Source organism: Bos indicus, chromosome 2, assembly GCF_029378745.1.
Source record: "Bos indicus isolate NIAB-ARS_2022 breed Sahiwal x Tharparkar chromosome 2, NIAB-ARS_B.indTharparkar_mat_pri_1.0, whole genome shotgun sequence".
NCBI lineage: Eukaryota > Metazoa > Chordata > Mammalia > Artiodactyla > Bovidae > Bos > Bos indicus.
Window position 1 is genome coordinate 921,864 of NC_091761.1, and position 22,725 is coordinate 944,588.

General features: G+C 41.9%; 1 protein-coding gene across 1 annotated transcript in view; it reads left to right on the plus strand.

The window, feature by feature from the left end:
* The first annotated feature begins 237 nt into the window (after positions 1-237).
* Positions 238-22,725, plus strand: part of NIPA1 (NIPA magnesium transporter 1) — a 50,078-nt gene continuing 27,590 nt past the window's right edge. The window contains exons 1-2 of the mRNA XM_019968692.2: positions 238-444; positions 21,857-21,904. Of these exons, the coding sequence (XP_019824251.1) occupies positions 282-444; positions 21,857-21,904 (211 nt within the window). The 5' untranslated portion in view covers positions 238-281. The remainder of the gene's footprint in view (positions 445-21,856; positions 21,905-22,725) is intronic.

Sequence of the window (22,725 nt, forward strand, 5' to 3'; positions counted from 1 at the left end):
CTGCCTCTACACCCACCCACCTACCGTCTCGCTCCATCCCTCACCATCGCGGCCTCTTAAGGCGCTCCGAACCCTCATTCGCTTCCTCTCGGCGCTCACCCTCCTCCCAGAACTCGGGATCCACCCTCCGCCTGACCTCCACGAGGAGCCCAGACTCCACCCTGCCTCCGTGCCGCCCAAGGTCCCCCCGCCCCACAGCCCAGTTGCTCTGCCGAGGAGCCGGCCTCCGCCTTCTGGCCGGGCTGGCGAGCGCGCAGGCGCAGAGGGCGGGCACGGGCGGAATGGGGACTGCGGCTGCTGCAGCGGCGGCGGCCGGGGAGGGGGCGCGCAGCCCGAGCCCCGCCGCCGTGTCGCTCGGTCTGGGCGTGGCCGTAGTGTCGAGCCTGGTGAACGGGTCCACGTTCGTGCTTCAGAAGAAGGGCATCGTGCGCGCCAAGCGGCGAGGTAGGGCGGGCAGCGGCCCTGCTCGGGGTGGGGGCGGGGGGTGTGGGGGGAGCAGCCGCCGGGTGTTGGGAGAGGAGCTGCCTCAAGTAGGGGAGTGTTCGGGTCGTCAGACCGAGCGGGGCACCTCCGAAGGGCGAGCTGCGCGGGCGAGAGACCCCTGAGCCCACCCAAAGCGCTAGCACAGACGCTGCCCCGCGCGCCAGGAGCGTCTCTGCAAGCATAGCTGCCGGGGAAATCAGCCGCCCGCCCTGAGCGATGGTAGTGGTGTCGCCGCCACTGTTTTCTCTTTCTTCCCAGCGGCTGCCAAGGCCGTCTTCAGTTTTATAAGATTTTTCCAGCAGACTTCTTTCCTACCTCGCAGACCCAATCCCTTTGCAGCCCTGCAGCCCGCCGACCTGCCCTCTGGTTGTCTCCCAGTGTCCCTGTCACCTGCATTCGCCGGCTGCTTAGGGAAAGCTTCTTGTCTACAGTATTCCTGGAATGGTCAGAGTCCACTGCCGGACCGGGAGGTGCGACAGGCCTCCCACCTTTGCTTTGACTCGGGCCTGGGGTGCACTTGGAGGGCAGGGTCCGCTGACCTCTCTCCCCGCAGTGGCCATATCAGTGCAGAAGAAAAAATGTGCGCTAGGCAGGCCAGGGTGGGACTTGTGGGCCAAGAAGGCGCTTGTCCTCGGGGTCTGTGCTTTTCTGCGTCTTCTGTTCCTGAGGTCCTCGGCTTGAACCGTCTTTGGTTTAGATTTGACCTATTTGACTACAATGTATGGATGTGAGAGTTGGACTGTGAAGAAGGCTGAGCACTGAAGAATTGATGCTTTTGAACTGTGGTGTTGGAGAAGACTCTTGAGAGTCCCTTGGACTGCAAGGAGATCCAACCAGTCCATCCTAAAGAAGATCAGTCCTGGGTGTTCATTGGAAGGACTGATGCTGAAGCTGAAACTCCAGTACTTTGGCCACCTCATGCAAAGAGTTGGCTCATGGGAAAAGACCCTGATGCTGGGAGGGATTGGGGGCAGGAGGAGAAGGGGACGTCAGAGGATGAGATGGCTGGATGGCATCCCTGACTCAATGGACGTGAGTTTGAGTGAACTCCGGGAGTTGGTGATGGACAGGGAGGCCTGGCTTGCTGTGATTCATGGGGTCGCAGAGTTGGACATGACTGAGCAACTGAACTGATTTGACTACAAATGATTTTCAGTGTGAAGAACACGAAAGACAGATTAAAGTAATCAAGAATGGGCCGACTGAATATTGCTTGAGGTGGACACTGCTTATCAGTATGGAAAGTGGGAGATGTGGCCGAGTTTTTGCCAGTGTTCCTGTGTGCTAAGAGAGGTTGAGACTGTTTACTGAAGGCAAGATGTAGCATGCTTTAAACTGCTAATGAACCTGTCCAGAAGGACTGAGAAGGTCTTGTGGTTGTTCATTGTGTTCTACAAGAATAGTGTTAGGAGCTTTCTGGGAAGGAGGAAGCCACCAGGTCATGGGTTTAAGAATAAGTTAACTCATTTAATAGTTCTAATTCTAGAATGCAAGTGAAACTCTCTTGAGTGCCCTGGATGTTCAGCCATGAGTGAATTGAGGAAAGAGATAAAGGGACCTACAACCTCAAGAGAAAATATGAAATCATAGATATTTGTTAAAGAATTCAGCTTCAAAGGGAAAACATTGCAGTCTATGCTGCTAAGTCGCTTCAGTCGTATCCGACTCTGTGTGACCCCATAGACGGCAGCCCACCAGGCTCCCCCGTCCCTGGGATTCTCCAGACAAGAACACTGGAATGGCTTGCCATTTCCTTCTCCAATGCATGAAAGTGAAAAGTGAAAGTGAAGTCGCTCAGTCATGTCCAACTCTTAGCGATCCCATGGACTGCAGCCCACTAGGCTCCTCCGTCCATGCGATCTTCCAGGCAAGAGTGGGGTGGGGTGCCATTGCCCTCTCCAATTGCAGTCTATACATAAGATCTAAATGAAATCTAATGTAGTTTCCCTTGGATGTGGCTGTAAACCCTAAGGTAGGAATTAGCCATCTGGCAGCTGCACACTTTTCAGAGAGCACCTGTCAGTTTGAGGGGCTTTAGGGTGAAGTATTTGCTGTAATTCAAAAATAAACAACATATATGCCCTTGATAGGATGGGTACATGATCTCCTGAACCCAGTCTAACCGTGGGAAAAACACCACACAAAGCTGAATTCAGAAATAGCCCGCAAAATATCTGCAGCCCTCCTGTCAAGGTTGTAAAGTCTGAGAGACTGTCAGAGCCAGGAGTAGCCTGAGGACACGTGACCATATGACATTAGGTAAAATCTAAGGAAACCTGAATATAGACTTAACAGAAAACAATGATTATTGAGTAAAACTAAATGTGTTGTTTCAGCTCAGCTTATGTGTTCAAGGGAGTTAGTGAATAAGAAAAAACCCCACAGAAACCTGAAAAAAAATTATTGATGTTTTTTTTTATGCTTGCACACTATGTCCTTAAATTAATGAGTGAAAATGTAATATTTGCTAATTTCATTCTTCCCCAGTTACTATCCACCATTACTAATTCAAGCTAGCTGGGTTCCTCATAATGGTAGAGTATGGACATATAGTCTTGTTTTGATAAATTAGTTTTTATTTGTTCAGCAGATGTTCATGAAAGTCTTATTATATGTCAGACACTGTTGTAGGTACCCAGGACACGTAGTTTCAAAATCGACTCCTCCTGAATCCTTTTTCTGCCTTTTCTGACAAGCAGCATAGTTGGCCATTATGAAATGACTGAAATGGAGGAGATGGGAGGACAGAGGAGGTGGCTGAAAACTGGGGAGTCAAGTTCTTGTGTTAAGGAATGGTTTCTAACTGCAAAAAGCTGTCTCACTGAAAGTTTCAACTTTATTGCATTGCCATGCCCCAGCATTTCTTTTGAGTCTCAGCTTCAGGAGAGCCACCGTTCTGGTTACAGCCCTTCTATTGGCTGGGAGAGGTTGGGGTACAGCTTCCTCTGTTACTAGCTTTCACTCACTCTTGAAAGGACCTTGAATAGAATACCATGCGTGGAATGAAAATGGGTAGGCTAGGAGCACCATCAACAACACAGGCTTAAGGTGAACTGCCTCGCTTCTGGGGTGGCTTTGAAGGACTCTGAAGATGGGAAGAGGTCCGGGAGCACCTGGGGCTACAGGACATTGATAATATGTTTAGTGTTAGAACCCACTTGAAGCAGAGCTTTTAAAAGAGAAACAAGGTAATCATCGAGTGTAAAGATGTTTGTTGAAAGCCAGTTGCAATATTAGAATTCCTGTGCTGGTAGATAGGCTAGGATGGAGCCTCTTAGCTAGGGGAATGATGTCCTACCCTCAGACAGACACTGTAGAGACAGCCTCAGGAAAGTCATATGTATGGATTTGCTGGAGGCTTTGGAGATCTACACAGATGAATAACTCTATTAGAATGTCCTAGGCCTGGAAGAACCATGAACTTTTAAAAAATTCCCTTTCATCAAAACCAGATCAGTTCAGTTCAGTCACTCAGTCGTGTCCGACTCTTTGCGACCCCATGAATCGCAGCACGCCAGGCCTCCCTGTCCATCACCAACTCCCGTCGAGTCGGTGATACCATCCAACCATCTCATCCTCTGTCGTCCCCTTCTCCTCCTGCCCCCAATCCCTCCCAGCATCAGGGTCTTTTCCAATGAGTCAACTCTTCGCATGAGGTGACCAAAGTATTGGAGTTTCAGCTTCAGCATCAGTCCTTCCAATGAACACCCAGGACTGATCTTCTTTAGGATGGACTGGTTGGATCTCCTTGCAGTCCAAGGGACTCTCAAGAGTCTTCTCCAACACCACAGTTCAAAAGCATCAATTCTTCAGTGCTCAGCTTTCTTCACAGTCCAACTCTCACATCCATACATGACCACTGGAAAAACCATAGCCTTGACTAGACAGACCTTTGTTGGCAAAGTAATGTCTCTGCTTTTGAATATGTTATCTAGGTTGGTCATAACTTTCCTTCCAAGGAGTAGGTGTCTTTGAGTTTCATGGCTGCAGTCACCATCTGCAGTGATTTTGGAGCCCAAAACCAGGAGATACCTCCTAATGCCTGTTAGGATGGTTGTTGTTTTAAAAAGAAGTAGGAGGTAATAAGCATTGGTGAGGATGTTGAGAAATTGGAACCCTTGTGCACTGTTCTTGAGAATATAAAATGGTACACCTGCTATGCAAATCAATATGGAGGTTCTTCAAAAAATAAATGTAGAATTACCATATAAGCCAGCAGTTCCATTTCTGAGTATATATATCCAGAAGAAATAAAAGCAGGGACTTGGATAGATATCCGCACACCCTTGTCCATAGGAGCATTATTCACAATAGAGAAAGTGTGGAAACAACCCAAATATCCATTGATGGATAAATAGATAAACGAATTGTGGTATATACATTTAAAAGGAATATTGTTTAGTCTTAAAAAGGAAGGAAATCCTTACACATGCTGCATAATAGATGAGCCTTGAGACATTATGCTAAGTGAAATAAATCAGTCACAGAAGGACAAACCTTACATGATTCTACCCATATGAGGTATCTAGAGTAGTCAAATTATAGAGACAGAAAGTAGAATGGTATCACAGGGGCTGTAAGAAGGAGGGGTGGAAAATTAATGTTTAATGGGCACAGAGTTTCTTTTTAGTTGTTGTTAAATATTCTCTTTTACCCAGAGTTTCTGCTTTGTAAGATGGGATAGTTCTGGAGATGGATGATGGTGCTTGTACAACAGAGTGAATGTACTTAATGCCATGGAACTGTATACCTAAAAATGGTTAAAATGGTGACTTTTATATGTATTTTTCCACAATAAAAAAATCCTCTTCAGATTTCATAGTCTCTTTTCCTGAGAAGAGTACAGCCTAAGTGTGTAGTTAAACTGTTAGATGCTCAGAAGGTGAGTGAGTTGTCCCATGAGAGTGAAAACTGGGATCCAAGTATCCCGCCTGCTAGTCTCAAGCCTCCTGTACTGACTTGAAGGGCACGTGCTCTCTGGCTTTCGAAAGTACACTTTTTTCCTTGCCTCTCTTGTCATTCCCAGACACACACCTAGGTGCATGTACCCCCACAGCCAGGGATGAGATGGACACATGTTGTCTTCACCCCCGCCGCCCTCTGGGCCTGCGATTAGTTTCTCAGCTTCTGTGAGTCCTCCATACCCTAACGGATGGAGTTGGCTCCTCCTGCTGTATGTCTTCTTTGTGTCTGTCCTCAACCCTTTTCTGCTCCTGAAACCTGTGGTCTAATGGCTTGTTCACTTGTCTGTGTGCCCCCTGGATCGTGGCTGTTCAAGGCAGGGGACATGTCCTGTCAACGGGGAGCCATATGGTGGGTACTCAATATAACATCTAACTGGCCACGAGTATCCGTGTAGTAAAGAGGGTAAAACTGAACCTTGTATTTTATTTGTAAGCTTTCTTCAAATTATTCAGAGCTGACCTCATTTATCTGTGGCCTTTGCTAAGCAACAGAAACCAGAGTTACTGCCGGATCTGAAAACCTCTAACCCTGATCCCTGTCCAGCTCCAAGGGGAGACCATTGATGAGGAACACGGGGAGAACAGTGCAGTTGTTAAGAGCATCAAGTGTCTCCATAGCCTGTACATATCTGGTTTACTTGGTAGTATTTCCAGAAGAAGAGAAGGTAAAGAAGGCTGCTACTTATACAAGACTCATGATGTCCCAGCCTCATGCCTCTGTCTGGACTCAGATAGGCCCTGCTTCCTTGGGGTCTTCCAGTGGGTTGCAGTCAGACGGTGGCTGGGGCTGGAGCCATCTGAGATGATTTCTTCACTTGCTTGTTCGGGACAGCTGAAACAGCTAGGGGGAGTCCTGAGCCCCCTCTCTATTTCTCTCTCCCCCTTCCTCCCTACCTCTGTCACTATTGTAGTCTCTTCACACGTGGCTACCTTGGGCTTTCTCACACCATAGTGGTCTCAGGGAAGTCATACCCCTTATGTGCTGCATAGCTTCATCGAGGCCGAATCTTCCAAAGACTAAAGGGATTGCTGAACGATCTTTGTGACCTGTTTTGGAAGTCTTAAAATACTACCACTGCCACATTCTAGTGGTATACTCAGAGCCAGCCCAAGTTCAGAGTGTGAGGGGACAGTATAGGGACATGGATCCCAGGAGGTGTGATGTAGGAGAGAAGTTGAGGCTCGCACTCGATACAGGACTGGTGGTACCATGATCTGAACGCAGCTCAGGCTGACTTTGAAGGTGGTCTTTCTCTCCTGCTGCCTGTAGGAAAAGTGAAGGGGAAGATATTAACACATAAATTCACCTACAAGTAGGACTTTTCCAATGAGTTTCATAATTTATTTGAAAAAAGTTCATAATATGATACTGGTTTATTATAAATAAGTATATATAATTAATACCCTAAAACATTAAGGTAAATAATTTCTAATCTTTTTCATTATGACAAACATGGGACTAGATCACTAATATACATTCCTGCATGAAATACCACTTGATCTTATTGAACTTCTGTTGGACAGAGTGTATTTTTTCTTCAAAAATGTTTATTGATACAGTATAAATATAATGTAATTTATATTTCCAATACTTTAAGTCCTCAATGAGTAAATAGCCCTTTTTAGAAAAATTTTAAAGATGAGCAACTAGGAAAAAACAGTTTTCAAGGAGAATATGCTCAATCCCACATTCCCTATGTATCTGTGCCATTCCCTAATGTTTCCAAATCTGTGACTGTAAACTGATTCTTTTGGATATTGCCTGCATCAGCCAGGGAGGGTGGGCAGGCAGAGGGTTTACTTCGCTGGTCCATGCCCAATCAGAGCTCTGCTAAACAATCATATCGTTCCAGAGAACTCTGGGCATTGTCATATTTTTAAAAGAGCATCTTCTTCCTGATTATAGAAATGTGGCCATTTTTTAAAATCTGGGAAGTACATATGAATAGGAAAATAAAAAGTATTCATCTCTTCACTTTGAGGTAACTACTGTTACAATTAGGTGTATTTCTCTTAGTCACATTCAATACTTATATTTCAACATTGAATTTTAATGAATAAATCCTGTGTACCAAATATATATAATACATAGGGTATAGAGAAAAATGAAATAAATACCCCCAGTCAGATATGGTATATCTCTTCATCATGTACCTTGAAAACTGTGTGCCAGGTTACGTCCCGTTGTTGTGCTCATCCCCATGCTGTTAAATATCCTTTGAAAAAATATCCAGTGGTTGCATGAATGTTGTTGTTGTAGTTCAGTCTCTCAGTAGTGTGCAACTCTTTGCAACCCCATGGACTTCAGCATGCCAAACTTCCCTGTCCTTCACCATCTCCTGGAGTTTGCTCAAACTCAGGTCCCTTGAGTTGGTGATGCCATCCAACCATCTCATCCTCTGTCGTCCCCTTCTCCTCCTGCCTTAAATCTGTCCCAGCATCAGGGTCTTTTACAGTGAGTTGGCTCTTCATATCAGGTGGCCAAAGTATTGGAGCTTCAGCTTCAGCATCAATCCTTCCAATGTATATTCAGGAGTGATTTCCTTTAGGATTAACTGGTTTGATCTCCTTGTGGTCCAAGGGACTTTCAAGAGTCTTCTCCTACACCACAGTTCAAAAGCACCAGTTCTTTGGAGCTCAGCCCTCTTGATGGTCCAACTCTCATATCCATACATAACTACTGGAAAAACCATAGCTTTGACTAGACAGAGCTTTGTTGGCAAAGTCCCTGCTTTTTAATATGCTCTCTAGGTTTGTTGTAGGTTTTTTTTCCAAGGAGCAAGATTTTGGAGCCCAAGAAAATAAAGTCTGTCACTGTTTCCATTGTTTCCCCATCTATTTGCCATGAAGTCATGGGACCGGTTGCCATGATCTTAGTTTTTTGAATGTTGAGTTTTAAACCCGCTTTTTCACCCTTTAACCTTCCTCAAGAGGCTCTTTAGTTTCTCTTCACTTTCTCCTATAAGGGTGGTGTCATCTGCATATCTGAGGTTATTGATATTTCTCTTGGCAGTCTTGATTGGAGCTTATGCTTCACCCAGCCTGGCATTTCACATGATGTACTCTGCATATGAGTTAAATAAGCAGGGTGACAATATACAGCTTTGACGTACTCCTTTCCCAATTTTGAACCAGTATGTTGTTCCATCATCTTTTAGGATTTAAAATAGCTCAGCTGGAATTCTGTCACCTCTTCTAGCTTTGTTTGCAGTGATGCTTCCTAAGATCCACTTGACTTCATACTCCAGGATGTCTGGCTCTAGGTGAGTGAGCACACCGTTGTGGTTATCTGGATCATTAAGATCTTTTTGCAAGCCATCTTGAATTAATTTTTGTATACGACTAAGGTATGAGTCAAGGTATGCCACATTTGTGGCAGAAAGTGAAGAAGTGAAGAAGAACTAAAGAGCCTCTTGATGAAAGTGAAAGAGGAGAGTGAAAAAGTTGGCTTAAAACTCAACATTCAGAAAACTAAGATCATGGCATCTGGTCCCATCACTTCATGACAAATAGATGCAGAAACAATGGAAACAGTGAGAGACTTTATTTTGGGGGGCTCCAAAATCACTGCAGATGTGACTGCAGCCATGAAATTAAAAGACACTTGCTCCTTGGAAGAAAAGTTACGACCAACCTAGACTGCATATTAAAAAGCAGAGACATTACTTTGCCAACAGAGGTCCATCTAGTCAAATCTATGGCTTTTCCAGTAGTCAACGTGTGGATGTGAGAGAGTTGGACCATAAAGAAAGCTGAGCACCTAAGAATTGATGCTTTTGTACTTTGGTGTTGGAGAAGACTCTTGAGAGTCCCTTGAACTGCAAGGAGATCCAACCAGTCCATCCTAAAGGAAATCAGTCCTAAATATTCATTGGAAGGACTGATACTGAAGCTGAAACTGCAATACTTTGGCTACCTGATGTGAAGAACTGACTCACTGGAAAAGACCTTGATGCTGGGAAAGATTGAAGGCAGAGGAGAAGGGAATGACAGAGGATGAGATGGTTGGATGGCATCATCAACTCAATGGACATGAGTTTGAGTAAGCTCCGGGAGTTGGTGGAGGACAGGGAAGCCTGGCATGCTGCGGTTCATGGGATCACAGAGCTGGACACTACTGAGCGACTGAACTGAACTGAAGTGAAGGTATGAGTCAAGGTTCAGTGTTGTCTCTCCTGGTAGACATTTGGTTCTGCATCATTTGTTGACTGAATTATACTGCTGCTTTAGTCCATGATCTGAGTGTACATGTGTGAGTGTATTTCTGAATTGTATTCTGTTTTTATTATATGCTCAGTCCCTCAATTGTGTCCCACTCTTTGCGACCCCATGGACTGCAGCACGCCAGGCTTCCCTGTCCTTCATCATTCCCGGAGTTTTCTCAAATTCATGTCCATTGCGTCTGTGATGCTATCCAACCATCTTGTCCTCTGTTGTCGCCTTCTCCCCCTGCCTTTGATCTTTCCCAGCATCAGTGTCTCTTCCAGTGAGTTGGCTCTTTGCATCAGGTGGCCAAAGTATTAGAGCTTTAGCTTTTTATTGTTTATGCCTATACTTATGTCAGTCTGTCTTGATTATGTTGTTTTATAATCTTAAAATCAGATAGTATAAGTCATACAGGTTTTTTCTTCTTTTTCAAAATTGCCTAGCTATTTCTTTAGGAAAGTAGATTCTACATATCTAATAAGAATCATACAGGTACTAACTGTACTAATAAGAACTTCAGGTACTAACTCCATTCATACATTGGTGAATACCAAGTACCCAAATTGAGTCTAGTTAATGCTCTCATTTAGCTAGTTGGTGTCAGGAAAGAAATTTTCTTGATAGTTCTTTTTTTTAAAGAACTCTGTAAAAACTATGTAGCATCTTTTAAGTTAAGGCATTAATTAGCTAGTAAAGGACTTAATGATCCACTTCTGCTTTGCTGTTTGTAGCAACTTCTGTTCTTCCTCTTGGGAGCACACGTGAATGGAAGTAATTTTCCTGTGGTATGATCAGGAGGTACATAAACTAGATGACTGTCTGTATTTTTGTGCTAGAAAGTAATATTTTAAGGACATTTCTGACACATGTTTATAACTAAATGGAAGGTTTTAAAAGCCAATAGTCCATCATCACTGCCAATTGATATTATCATATCAATATCAGTAGACAATAGACTATCAATAGACAACATCACTGCCAATTGGTATTATCATCCTGAGAAGGTTCTTTTGTGTTTGCACAACAGTTCTTTGTCTTATGGTTCAGCTATTATAAACAACCATTGAACTCTCAGCATCCAGGGTTTCCAGTATGAGGGGAGAAAAAAATTCTAGACTTTAGATATTGCTGCCTTTGGAACCCATCCTTAGGAGTGGAGGGGAGGAGGCATGAGTGCAGTCAAATAAACAAACAGAAAATCATCAGTGTTCTACAGTTCTGAGCTCCTTGTTCTTGCTGAGGCCAGAGAACTTGAAGAGTCCCAGACATCAGCCTGGAAGAGGATGAGCATGAACATAAGCTTGAACAAGGGCCCCCTGAGGGTGTCAGCTAAGTAACTAAGATGTTTAGGGACAGTGATGAAGGTGAAACTATGAAGAAACTGTCATTTTAGAACATAAGAAAATAATGTCTATAGCAGGGCCAAGGCCTAACGTGGAAGGCAGGCTCCTAAGAGTTTCTGGCTGCAAGAGGATGGAGCCTGGGGCAGCTACTGCACAGGTGGATGAGCAGAAAGAGCAGTGGGTTTTCTTCCATGAGCACTGGGGGTACTGCTGAACTGGGGTCCTTGGGGCCCACGTGGAGAAGTACCACTTTGATACATAGTTAGAAGTGTAACTTAATGCCTATTAAAGCAGAAAAATTTTACCTAATATTGACTTAAAAGGTGCAGGTGATTGCAATACTTTTGCATTTCAGCAAATTCAATCTCCTCTTGGGGAGTATGAGTGGGGGGACCCTAAACACTTGCAGCTGACTTGTACCCTTTGACTAAAGGGAGACCAAAATCTTGTTATTTCTCCATTCCTAGTATCCCAGGTCCTTCCCCATTTTAGTGAGAATCCATTTGAAACCAGCAAAAGCATACGCTCTATAGTAGTGTTGTACGATAGTGAAAGCCGTGAAAGAGGAGAGTCTCAGTGGGTCCCCTTGTACTGGCATCCTTGAACTGCAGGAGGATTGCCCACATTCTAGCTGCTGCTGTAGCAGTGGTCCCATGCCCTCAGCATAGACCCCCAACAGAAAAGGTTGTGACTGATTCCTTGATTTCTAAGTTCCTGAAATCTGCTGAATATCATATATAGAATTTTGAAAAGCTGTTGAGTAAATTAGTGTGTTCACTTGCTGTAAAACAATCTTCAAGATCTAGAATGATATTCAGAGCTATTTTAAATAATAAGCAAGAATATTTATTTATACACACAAGAGAGCAGGAGTGGCCATGCTTATATTAAACAGAATAAACTTTAAGACAAAAATTGTTACTAGAGACAAAGAAGGACATTTTATAATGATGAAATGGTTCAATCTTCAGGAAGATACAACATTTCTAAATACATGTGGACTTGGCAACAACACCCAGTTTTGCTTCAGCAAAACTGACAGAATAAAGGGAGAGAGAGACAATTAAAAGAGGTGGCTGGATCGGACTTCCTGGGTGGTCCAGTGGTGAAGAATCTGCCTTCCAATGGAGGGGACGCTGGTTTGATCCCTGGTTGGGGAACTAGGATCCCACATGCCGTGGGGCAACCATAGCTAAGACCTGATGCAACCAAATAAATAAAAATTAAAAAAAAAATAGTAGTTGGAGATGTTAGTATCCTACATTCAAATGGATGGAAAAACAAGGCTGAAGATCAGCAAAGAAGTAGAAGACTTGAACAATACTATAAATCAATTGGCATTTACTGTTTTAATTTTTACAGTTGGATTTATGCCATTTACTCTTTTTCTATGCATCTTGTAGATTTTCTGTTTCTCTACTCATTTATGGCTTTATTTGCATTATGTGAATTTCTCTAGTGTAACCTTTTAATTCCTCTAATGATTTTTCACCATATTTTTTAGTTATTTGCTCTAGGATTTACCATTATATTTTAGCTAATGGAATCTACTTCAGACTTATACTAATTTAAATCCAGGTAGATATAGAAATATTACTCCTATACAGCTGCATTGCTGCTTTTTTTTTTTTTTTGTAATTTTTTTTTTTAAACACCAGAAACCTTTTGTAGTGAGGTATAGCCAATTAACAATATTGTGATAGTTTCAGGTGAGTAGCAAAGGGAGTCAGCCATACATATACATGTAACTTCTTTCTTTATTATTGTTATATATGTTACATTTTTTATGTTACAGACCCAACAGTGTATTGTTGTAGCTTATAATAAAGATAATGTATACTTTATATTATTTTATATCCCAAAGAGGCTTAGAAAATGAAGTCAAATACAGATTTATAGTGTCTGTTATGTTTCTTTTTAAAGAAATTATTTGGCTGTGCTTGGTCTTAGTTGCAGCACCTAGGATCTTCAGTCTTCTTTGTGGCATGCTGGATTTTAGCTGTGGCATGCAAACTCTTAATTGTAGCACTGAAAAAAAGTGAAGTCACTCAGTTGTGTCCGACTCTTTTTTGACCCCATGGACTGTAGCCTGCCAGGCTCCTCCATTCATGGGATTTTCCAGGCAAGAATACCATAGTGGGTTGCCATTTCCTTCTCCAGGGGATCTTCCTAACCCAGGGATCAAACCCAGGTCTCCTGCACTGGAGGCAGACTCTTTACTGTGTGAGCCACCAGGGAGGCCCCCAGACCAGGGGTCAACCCCAGGCCTCCTGCATTGGAAATGTGGAGTCTTAGCCACTGGTCCACAGAGAAGTCCTTGTTATGTTACTTTCTTATTTACCATTTCTTATCTTCTTCATTTGTTCCTGTGGATCAAGTTACCATCAAGTTATCATGTTCTTGCTTGGTAAAACTTTGCTCACACACATATCCTTTGTGCTGCCCTTATCAAATTTATTACTATATGTTATATATGTGTGTATTTATAATGTATACTATATAATGTTTAATGCTGTATGTTATTGATCCGACAATACAATAATATACATTCAGTACCTTTTCAAATCATCTAAGATGAGAAAGCAATGGCACCCCACTCCAGTACTCTTGCCTGGAAAATCCCATGGGCGGAGGAGCCTGGTAGGCTGCTGTCCATGGGGTCGCTAAGAGTCGGACACGACTGAGGGACTTCACTTTCACTTTTCACTTTCATGCATTGGAGAAGGAAATGGCAACTCACTCCAGTATTCTTGCCTGGAGAACCCCAGGGACGGGGGAGCCTAGTGGGCTGCTGTCTATGGGGTTGCACAGAGTTGGACACGACTGAAGTGACTTAGCAGCAGCAGCAGCAGCAAGATGAGAAAGGACAATATATTTTCACTTCCACTGACTTTTATAATGACGCAGTTACCTCTGTCATTCCTGGAGTGTGTGTGTGTATATGTGTATGTATTCAAAGTACCGTCTGAATTTACTTGCTTTCACCTGAAGAACTTCATTTAATGTTTATTGTAAGCTCTGTTTGTTCTCAGTTCTCTTCAGTTTTACTTATCTGAGAATGTTTTTGTTTTGCCTTCATATTTGAAAGATAGTTTTGCTGGATGTAAGATTTCTCCTTTAAGAACTTTGACTGTATTATTCCACTGCTTTCTGGCCTCCACTATTTTGCTGAGAAGTCAGTTGTTAATCTTATTGGAATTCCCTTGTTGTCAGTTGTTTTTCTCTTGCTTCTTTCACAATTTTGTCTTTGAGCGTTTTACCATCATGTGACTGGGTGTGGATATCTTTGTGTTTGTCTCATTGGAGTTTTTTGAGCTTCCTGGATGTGTAGATTTTTTTTTTTTTAATCACATTTGGTAAGTTTCAGCTATTTTTCCTTGAATATTTTTTCTGATACTTTCTTTTCCTCTGATAATTACATTATATCTATTGATATTCTTAATGATGTCCCACATTTCTCTGAGGTACTGTTAATTTTTATTTGTACCTCTCTCTCTTTAGTTTTTGTTCTCTGTTAATGTTTTCCAGAATGAATAATCTTTATCAATATGTCTTCAAGTTCACTGATTCTTTCTTCTGCCAGGAGGTTAAAATCTGCTATTGATTTTTTCATTCTAGTCATTTTACCTTTCAACCCCAGAATTTACAGTTGGCTTTTCATTTTTTTAAAATAATTTATGTCTGAAAGTGAAGTCTCAGTCGTGTCCGACTCTTTGTGACCCCATGGACTGTAGCCCACCAGGCTCCTCCGTCCATGGGATTCTCCGGGCAAGAATACTGGAGTGGGTTGCCATTTCCTTCTCCAGGGGAGTCTTCCCGACCCAGGGATCGAACCCAGGTCTCCCGCATTGCAGGCAGACGCTTTAACCTCTGAGCCATCAGGGAAGCCCAATTTATGTCTATTGATACTCTATTTGATGATGAGTTGTCATCATATCTTTACTTCTTTAAGCATGATTTCCTTTAGTTATTTGAACATATTTTAAATAACTGGTTTGAAGTTTTTGTTATATCTAAAATCTGGATGCTCTCACGGGCAATTTTGTTGCTTGCATTCCCCCCTTTAAATGATATTTGTAATATACTGCATGTTTTCTTGTTTGTTTGGTGCATCTTATAATTTTTTTCAGTTAAAAATTATTTTTTTTATTATTACCAATCAGGTAATAATCATCGTTTCAATAGTTCTTTTCCAGAACATTTATAGTTAGTGCAACAAAGACAAATACTACTAAAGCACTGATACAGTAGATTTTGTACTGCTTGCTGTTTCATGCATAACAAAAGGGAATATATACATTATATTTTATCAATTTATCTATTCATCCATTGATAGACATGTGGATTCTAATGGCTTTTTGGCTATTGTGAATAATGCTACTAAGAACATAAGTGTGCACATACTTGTTCAAATTTGTGCTTTCAGTTTTTATGGATATATACCCAGAAGGGGGATTGCTGGATCATATGCTAAGTCTATATTTAACTTTCTGAGGAACTGCCATTCTGTTATCCACAGCAAGTACACAATTTTCCATTCTCACCAGCAATCAGCAAGGGTTTCTTTGAATTTCTCTGTATCTTTACCAACACTTGCTGTTTTTCTGGATTTTTGTTTGTTTGTTTTGATAGTAGCCTTTCTAATGGGTGTAGGTGGTATCTCATCATTGTTACAATTTGCATTTCCCTAAAGATTAGTGATTTTGGGCATCTCTATATGTGCTTATTGGCTATTTGTATATCTTCTCTGGAGAAACATCTATTCCAATCTTTTCCCCATTTTTGAAATGGTTTTTGTTGTTGTTACCTCATGATATTTTTGTTGATACCGATACAATATTTTTGTTGATTTTAAGTAATATGTGGTAGCAACTCTAGATGCATATTCTCCTACCCCCACCTCCAACCTATTGTTTGTTTATTTGTTAGTGACTTAGAGTACCTTGATAAAGTATATTTATCCATTTATCATTCCCCTGCAATGTGAAGTCTCTGATGTCACTCCTCAGAGGGGATAGCCTTGGATATGTGCACCTTTACCCTGGGATGACAGTGGTCATCCAACTGGCAACTGGCAATCTTCGATCGTCTCTTACCCTGATTTCTTTGTTGTCTGCCTCATTGGGTACTACACCCAGATCTACTAATTGCTGGCTAGTTGCTCTACTGTTTTTGACAATGCTGCAGTGCATAGATTGCTTTACAACCATATCCTATTAAATTCAGGCAGATTTACTTGTTGAGAACAGTTAGTGGATGGGGGTAGTAGCCTCTGATCTTCTCTTCTTGCCTCTCCAGATATAGGATATTCACCCTACATTTATCTTCATGCTTGGGACAGGATGATTAGGACCTGCCATGCCTAGGGTAGAGTCTGTACCCTAAAAGTAGGGACTGAGTGAAGGAAGTGAGCCTCCAACCCTTGGATGGATTAACCAGATATTTAATCTCTTCAACTTGAAGTTGGAAGGGATTGGAAGTGCTGGAGGCCTGCTCTTCTGGTGACTGAGAGCTGAGAGGGGAAGGAGCCCTCTCTTTTGGTCACACCAGCCTGGAGTGGCATGTCTGTCCAGCTGAGCTGCAGCAGGGAGAGAAGTGGGTCTTGGCTCATGTGCTAAAGACTCACTGTTCTTACTGAGATTTTGTTGATTTTCTTGAAAAAAATGTTTCTTCATTTGCTGTATCCTCTTGGGACAATTTCCAGAGACTTTATTTTATTTTTACTGCTTTATTTACCAATTATGGTTGTTTTGCTAGGGAACTATCCATGAGGCTCCTCATACACTGTATTTGAAAGTGGGCTTTATGACTTTTCATTTTTAAATAAACAGCATATAAAAATATTTATTTATTTATTTAGGCTGTGCCAAGTCTTAGTTGCAGCCCGTGGCGTCTTCAGTCTCTGTGGGGCATGCAGGGTCTTTGGCTGTGGCATGGGAATGCTTGGTTGCGTCACGTGGTGTTTTTTGGGTTTTGTTTCTGACTGTACCTCATGGCACATGGGCTCTTAGTTCTCCGACCAGGGATTGAACCTGGACCTCCTGCACTGGGAATGTGGAGTCTTTAGCCACTGAACCACCAGGAGAGACCCTAAATTTGTTGTTGTCGTTGTTATTTTTAATTTTATATATGTATGTGTGTGAGCTTCCCTGATGGCTCAGCAGGGAAAGAATCTGCCTGCAGTGCAGGAATTACAGGAAATGCGGGTTCAATACCTGAGTTGGGAAGGTTCCCTGGAGGAGGGCATGGTAACTCACTCCAGCATTTTTGCCTGGAGGATCCCATGGACAGAGGAGCCTGGCGGGCTGCAGTCCATGGCGTCACCAAGCAGCAGACTCGACTGAAGCACCTGAGCATGCATGCATGTATGTATGTATGTCACCTGGTGAACTGATAGTCTTCCTTTAATGAGGTAAATGCAGATGAATGACTGTTTTTTAAATTGCATTTTTATTGAAGTATAGTTGATGTACAATATTAGTTACACGTGTACAACAGTGATTCACAAAAAAGTTTTTTTATTTTAAGAGGGTGCATAGTATTCTTTTTTAAAAAAACATCAAAATAAAATTGATGTATAACATTAGTTTCAGTTGTACTGTGTAATTACTTGATATATGTATACATTGTGAAATGATCACCACAATAAATCTAGTTAACATTTATCACCACACATGGTAACAATTTTCCCCTGTGATAAGACTCTTTAAGACCTACTCTTGCTGCTGCTGCTGCTGCTGCTGCTAAGTCGCTTCAGTCGTGTCCGACTCTGTGTGACCCCATAGACGGCAGCCCACCAGGCTCCGCCGTCCCTAGGATTCTCCAGGCAAGAACACTGGAGTGGGTTGCCATTGCCTTCTCCAAATATCTACTCTTAGCAACATTCATATACAATATAGTATTATCAACTGTAGTCACCATGCTATACAGTGTGTCCCTAGGACTTATTTATTTTATGGCTGGAATTTTGTACCTTTTGACCCCTTCATCCATTTCCTCCACCCCTTGCCTATGGCCACCACCAATCTTTTTGTATATATGAGTTTGATTTTGTTAATATTTTTAAAAATCCTAATGTAATTGATTTATAATATTATATTAATTTCAAGTATTCAGCAAAGTGGTTCAGTTTTATATATATATTGTATTTTTCAGATTATTTTACATTATATTACATAATAAGATTATTATATATACTTATAAGTACATAAGGTTATTACAAGATACTGAATATTATTCTCTGTTACACAGTAAATTCTTGTTGTTTATCTGTTTTATATATAGTACTGTCTGTCTGTTAATCCCATACTCCTTGTTTATCTGCCCCTCCCTTTCCTCTTTGGTAACCATCAGTTTGTTTTCTATGTCTGTGTGTCTGTTTCTGTTTTGTTTATAGATTCATTTGTATTATTTTTAGATTCCACATATAAGTGATATATAAGATAATTGTTTATCTTTCTCTATCTGACTTACTTCACTTAGTATGATAATCTCTAGGCCCATGTGTTGCTGCAAATGGCAATATTTCATTCTTTTTAATGGCTGAGTAATATTCCAGACACAAACACATGTATTCCCATACACTGCACATCTTTATCCGTTCATCTGTTGATGGATACTTAGGTTGCTTTCATGTCTTGGCTATTGTAAACAGTGCTGTTGTGAACGCTGGGGTGAATGTATCTTTTCAGATTAGAGTTTACATCTTTCCCAGTATATAACTAAGAATAGGATTGCTGGATCATATGATAGCTCTATTTTTAGTTCTTTAAGGAATTGCCATACCGTTTTCCATAATGGCTGTACCAATTTACATTCCCACCAACAGTGTAGGAGAGTTCTCTTTTCTCCACATCCTTTCTAGCATTTATTGTTTATAGACTTTTTGATGATAACCATTCTGACTGGTTTGAGGCCATACTTCATTGTGGTTTTGACTTGAATTTTTCTAATAATTAGTGATGTTGAGCATCTTTTCATGTGCATGTTAGCCATCTGTATGTCTTCTTTGGAGACTTGTCTATTTAGATTTTCTGCCCATTTTTTCATTAGGTTGTTTTTGATATTGAGTTGTATAAGCTGTATATTTTGGATATCAGTCTTTTTTTGGTTGTATCATTTGCAAATATTTTCTCCCATTCCATAGGTTGTCTTTTTGTTTTGTTGATGGTTTCCTTTGCTGTGCAAAAGTTTTTAAGTTGGATTCAGTACAGTTTGTTTATTTCTTTTACCTTGGGAGCCTGAGCCAAGAAACTATTTTTACGATTTATATCAGAGAATGTTTTGTCTGTGTTCTCTTTCAGGAGTTTTATGGTGTCATGCCTTATATTAAGGCTTTTTTTTTTTTTTTTTTTTTTAATTTTGGTCATGCCACACAGCATGTGGGATCCTATTTCTCTGACCAGGGATTGAACCCACACTGCCTGTGTTGAAAGCACAGTCTTAACCACTGGACCACCAGGGAAATCTCTTTAAGCCATTTTGAGTTTATTTTTTGTATATGATGTGAGGGAGTGTTTTACTTTGATTGATTTATGTGAGGCTGTCCAGCTTTCCAAGCACAATTTGCTGAAGAGAATGTCTTTTTTCATGGTATATTCTTGCCTCTTTAGTTGAAGGTTGATTGACCCTGAGTCTGTAGGTTTATGTCTGGACTCGGTCCTCTTTCATCGATCTGTCTGTGTTTGTGCCAGTACCACACTGTCCTAGTTACTGTAGCTTTGCAGTATTGTCTGAGGTCTAGGAGGATTGTGCCTACGGCTTAGTTTTTTTTCTTCAGGATTGCTTTGACAATTCTGTCTTTTTCTCTTTCTTTCTTTAAGATTTCACATGTAAGTAAGGACAGGCTCTAAAATAGCCACAGCACTTTTGGGAAATTCAACCAGGATTCTGTATTAATAGTTGATAGTTGTTCTGCAGTGTTCACTGCAGGGCATTCTTAGGCTCAGCTATATTTTCAGACATGTAGGACACCATGGGCCACATTCACATCAAGCACATTCAGAAGGATATGGGACAGGAGCCAGTGTCAGGCCCTCTGTTTTGGAGCCTGATAGCAGAGGCAGAGCTATAGGGTGCTCTTTAAGGGTGCAGTTTCAAGGCTTAGAGGCAGAACTGCAGCAGGCGGTGCTCAACTGCCCATCCTTATAAGCCTCATGCCCCCCAGTATAAAGTTGTAGATGCAGAACTCCCAGACCCTCAAAGAGCTGTGCCTGTTCCCAGAGGTATTGTGCTAAGGGGGAGCTTAAGTGATAATCTCCTGAAGGTGTGCATGCACCTCCAGTTAGGTGCCACTTGCCCATCAGGGGTCATTTTCATCCTATTAGCCCTCAAAAAGCAGACCATAAGTCACATTCTCATGTAGTAAGTGAAGAGGTTTTGTTACTCTGCTATCTACAGCAGTCCAGCTGGTTTTGCCAGTTACCCCACACTGTCCTCTATAGCAGCCTTTTTTCCATCTAACATCATGTGTTGTGTTTAGTCACATCTCTTTTAATTTCCTGTCATCTGAAACAGTTGTCTTTCATGACATTGCCGATTTCAAAGAGTCCAGGCCAACTGATATATGGACCACTTCACAATTTCCTTGTGATCAGATCAGGTGATGCACTCTGGTAGGAGCTCTGAAGACATAATGTTGTACCCTTCTTGGTACACCTACAGGAGGACACAGTGTGGCTAGTCCTGCTGCTGATTATGTTAAACTTGACTTTGACCATTAGGTTAAGGTGATGTTCATCAGAGTCTTGCATGCTGTGTGCGCAGGTTGCTTCAGTCATGTCTGACTCTTACGAGCCTACGGACTGTAGCCTGTCAGGCTCCTCTGTCCATGGGATTCTCCAGGCAAGAGTGCTGGAGTGGGTTGCCATTCCCTTCTCCAGGGGATCTTCCCGACCCAGGGATCAAACCCACATCTCTTATGTCTCCTGCATTGGCAAGCAAGTTCTTTACCACTGGTGCCACCTGGGAAGCCCAAAGATAACTTTATCTCTTGTGATTATAAAACTGGTGGAGGTGATCCATGGAGACTATGTGACAATCCTATCCCTCAACAAGCTTTCATTCACGCATTTATTATCCATCGATGGTTCTTGCCTGAATAAGTTTTTACTGTGATGTTGCCAAATGGTGCTATTTGAACTAGACCATTCCTTCTACTTTATCATTACTTATTGATCTCATTTTTTAAAGGTACTTTTTAAATACCTGGAGCTCTGCTTCTCAGTGAAACAGGTTGGCTTCCTATGTTCATTATACCAAATTACTGAAAATTAAAACATCCGAATAGAATTAGGTATTTTAATCGGAACTGAAAAAAGCCTCTTGGACTAGGAGCATTTTGACCTACCTGAAGAAGGACAAAAGGAGGGCTGGATGTGACAAGGGCCTGGACAGCTGCTCCCATCTCTGCCTGCCCTGGCATATGCGTGGGAACATAGGAGGGTAATCTCAGGAAGTAAAAGAGAAACACTGTGTACAGTGTCAGTCGTTGAGTGAGTGTAAGGGTCTGTTTCAGCCATTTTCACATGGTTTCAAAAAGAGCCATGTCACAGAACTTCTACATTATGAACATTGAGTAACCTGTTTAAGTAGCAAGTCGTTAAACCCTATGCTAGTAAAATTATCATATACATGGGTTTCTGTCAATGCATGAGAGAATTGTACTTTGAAGATCAAATCTCATTTGAAATCAACATATAAAATGTTACTCCAAAGAATATTTGTCTCTAGGTGACATGTTGAGCCAAAAAACCCTACAGTTTATAAAGATTTTGTTTGGATTGACTTCCTCTTTTCAGGATGTAGCTTGTAAGCCTCTCGCTTCATACCTTCCTGACACGTTTATCTCACTCTTTACAGGTACCTCCTACTTAACAGACATTGTATGGTGGGCAGGAACAATTGCAAGTAAGTACTCTTTTTGGTGAAAAGCTTGGTCTTTTGTAAGATCAGTCATTTGTCTGGCAGGGCTGGGTGGAGGTTGTGGGTTGAGCTTAGCTTGTTCTTTGGAATGAGGACCAAGAGGGTGGGGAGCAATGGAGGGAGAGGGTAGAGGTTCCTGCTGCCTGAAATTAGCCCTGAATTTTATCCAGGTCAGATTGCCCTGGGTCTGAAGAAATTAAAGCACCTCTTGCTTCCTCATCTGTGGTTTGTCTGTGGGCATCTGGTGAACTTTTGCTCAGTGTCATTGGTTTACAAAAGAGAGTTTCTTCACTCAGCCTTAACAGAGGTCATGTGTTATATAAAGTTAGACTTCAGAACATTAAATATGTAAAGAAAAATTTTGTTAGATATTTCAGATGTATCTTGAGGTCTATTTGTCACATGTTGTATTTAGGCAATAAATTTTCTGGCAGATGTTGCTTTATTGAAGAGCTCATGTTTGAGCTTTATCTTGATGCAGCCTCAGACACAGTCCTGTGCAGGCAATAGTGTTTCCACCGGACGTGCCAGCAGTATGTCACTGGAATGTATCCCAGGCCGCTTGAAGGGCCATGGAAGCTCTATATGATCTGTCTTAAAACAGGGATATGTTAAGAAGAAAGTGGAAATACACTTTTATTGCATCCACTGTCAATCACTGTTGGTTAAGTCGGGAATTTTCATAGCAAGTTGAAGCTACTCCCTTGACTAATTAGGGCAGTGATAGATACTTCTGGGCCTGCTGTCCTCTGCCCTCAGGACTCTTAAACATGCAAACAGTGTCCCATATAGCCTTCCTCGCCTGG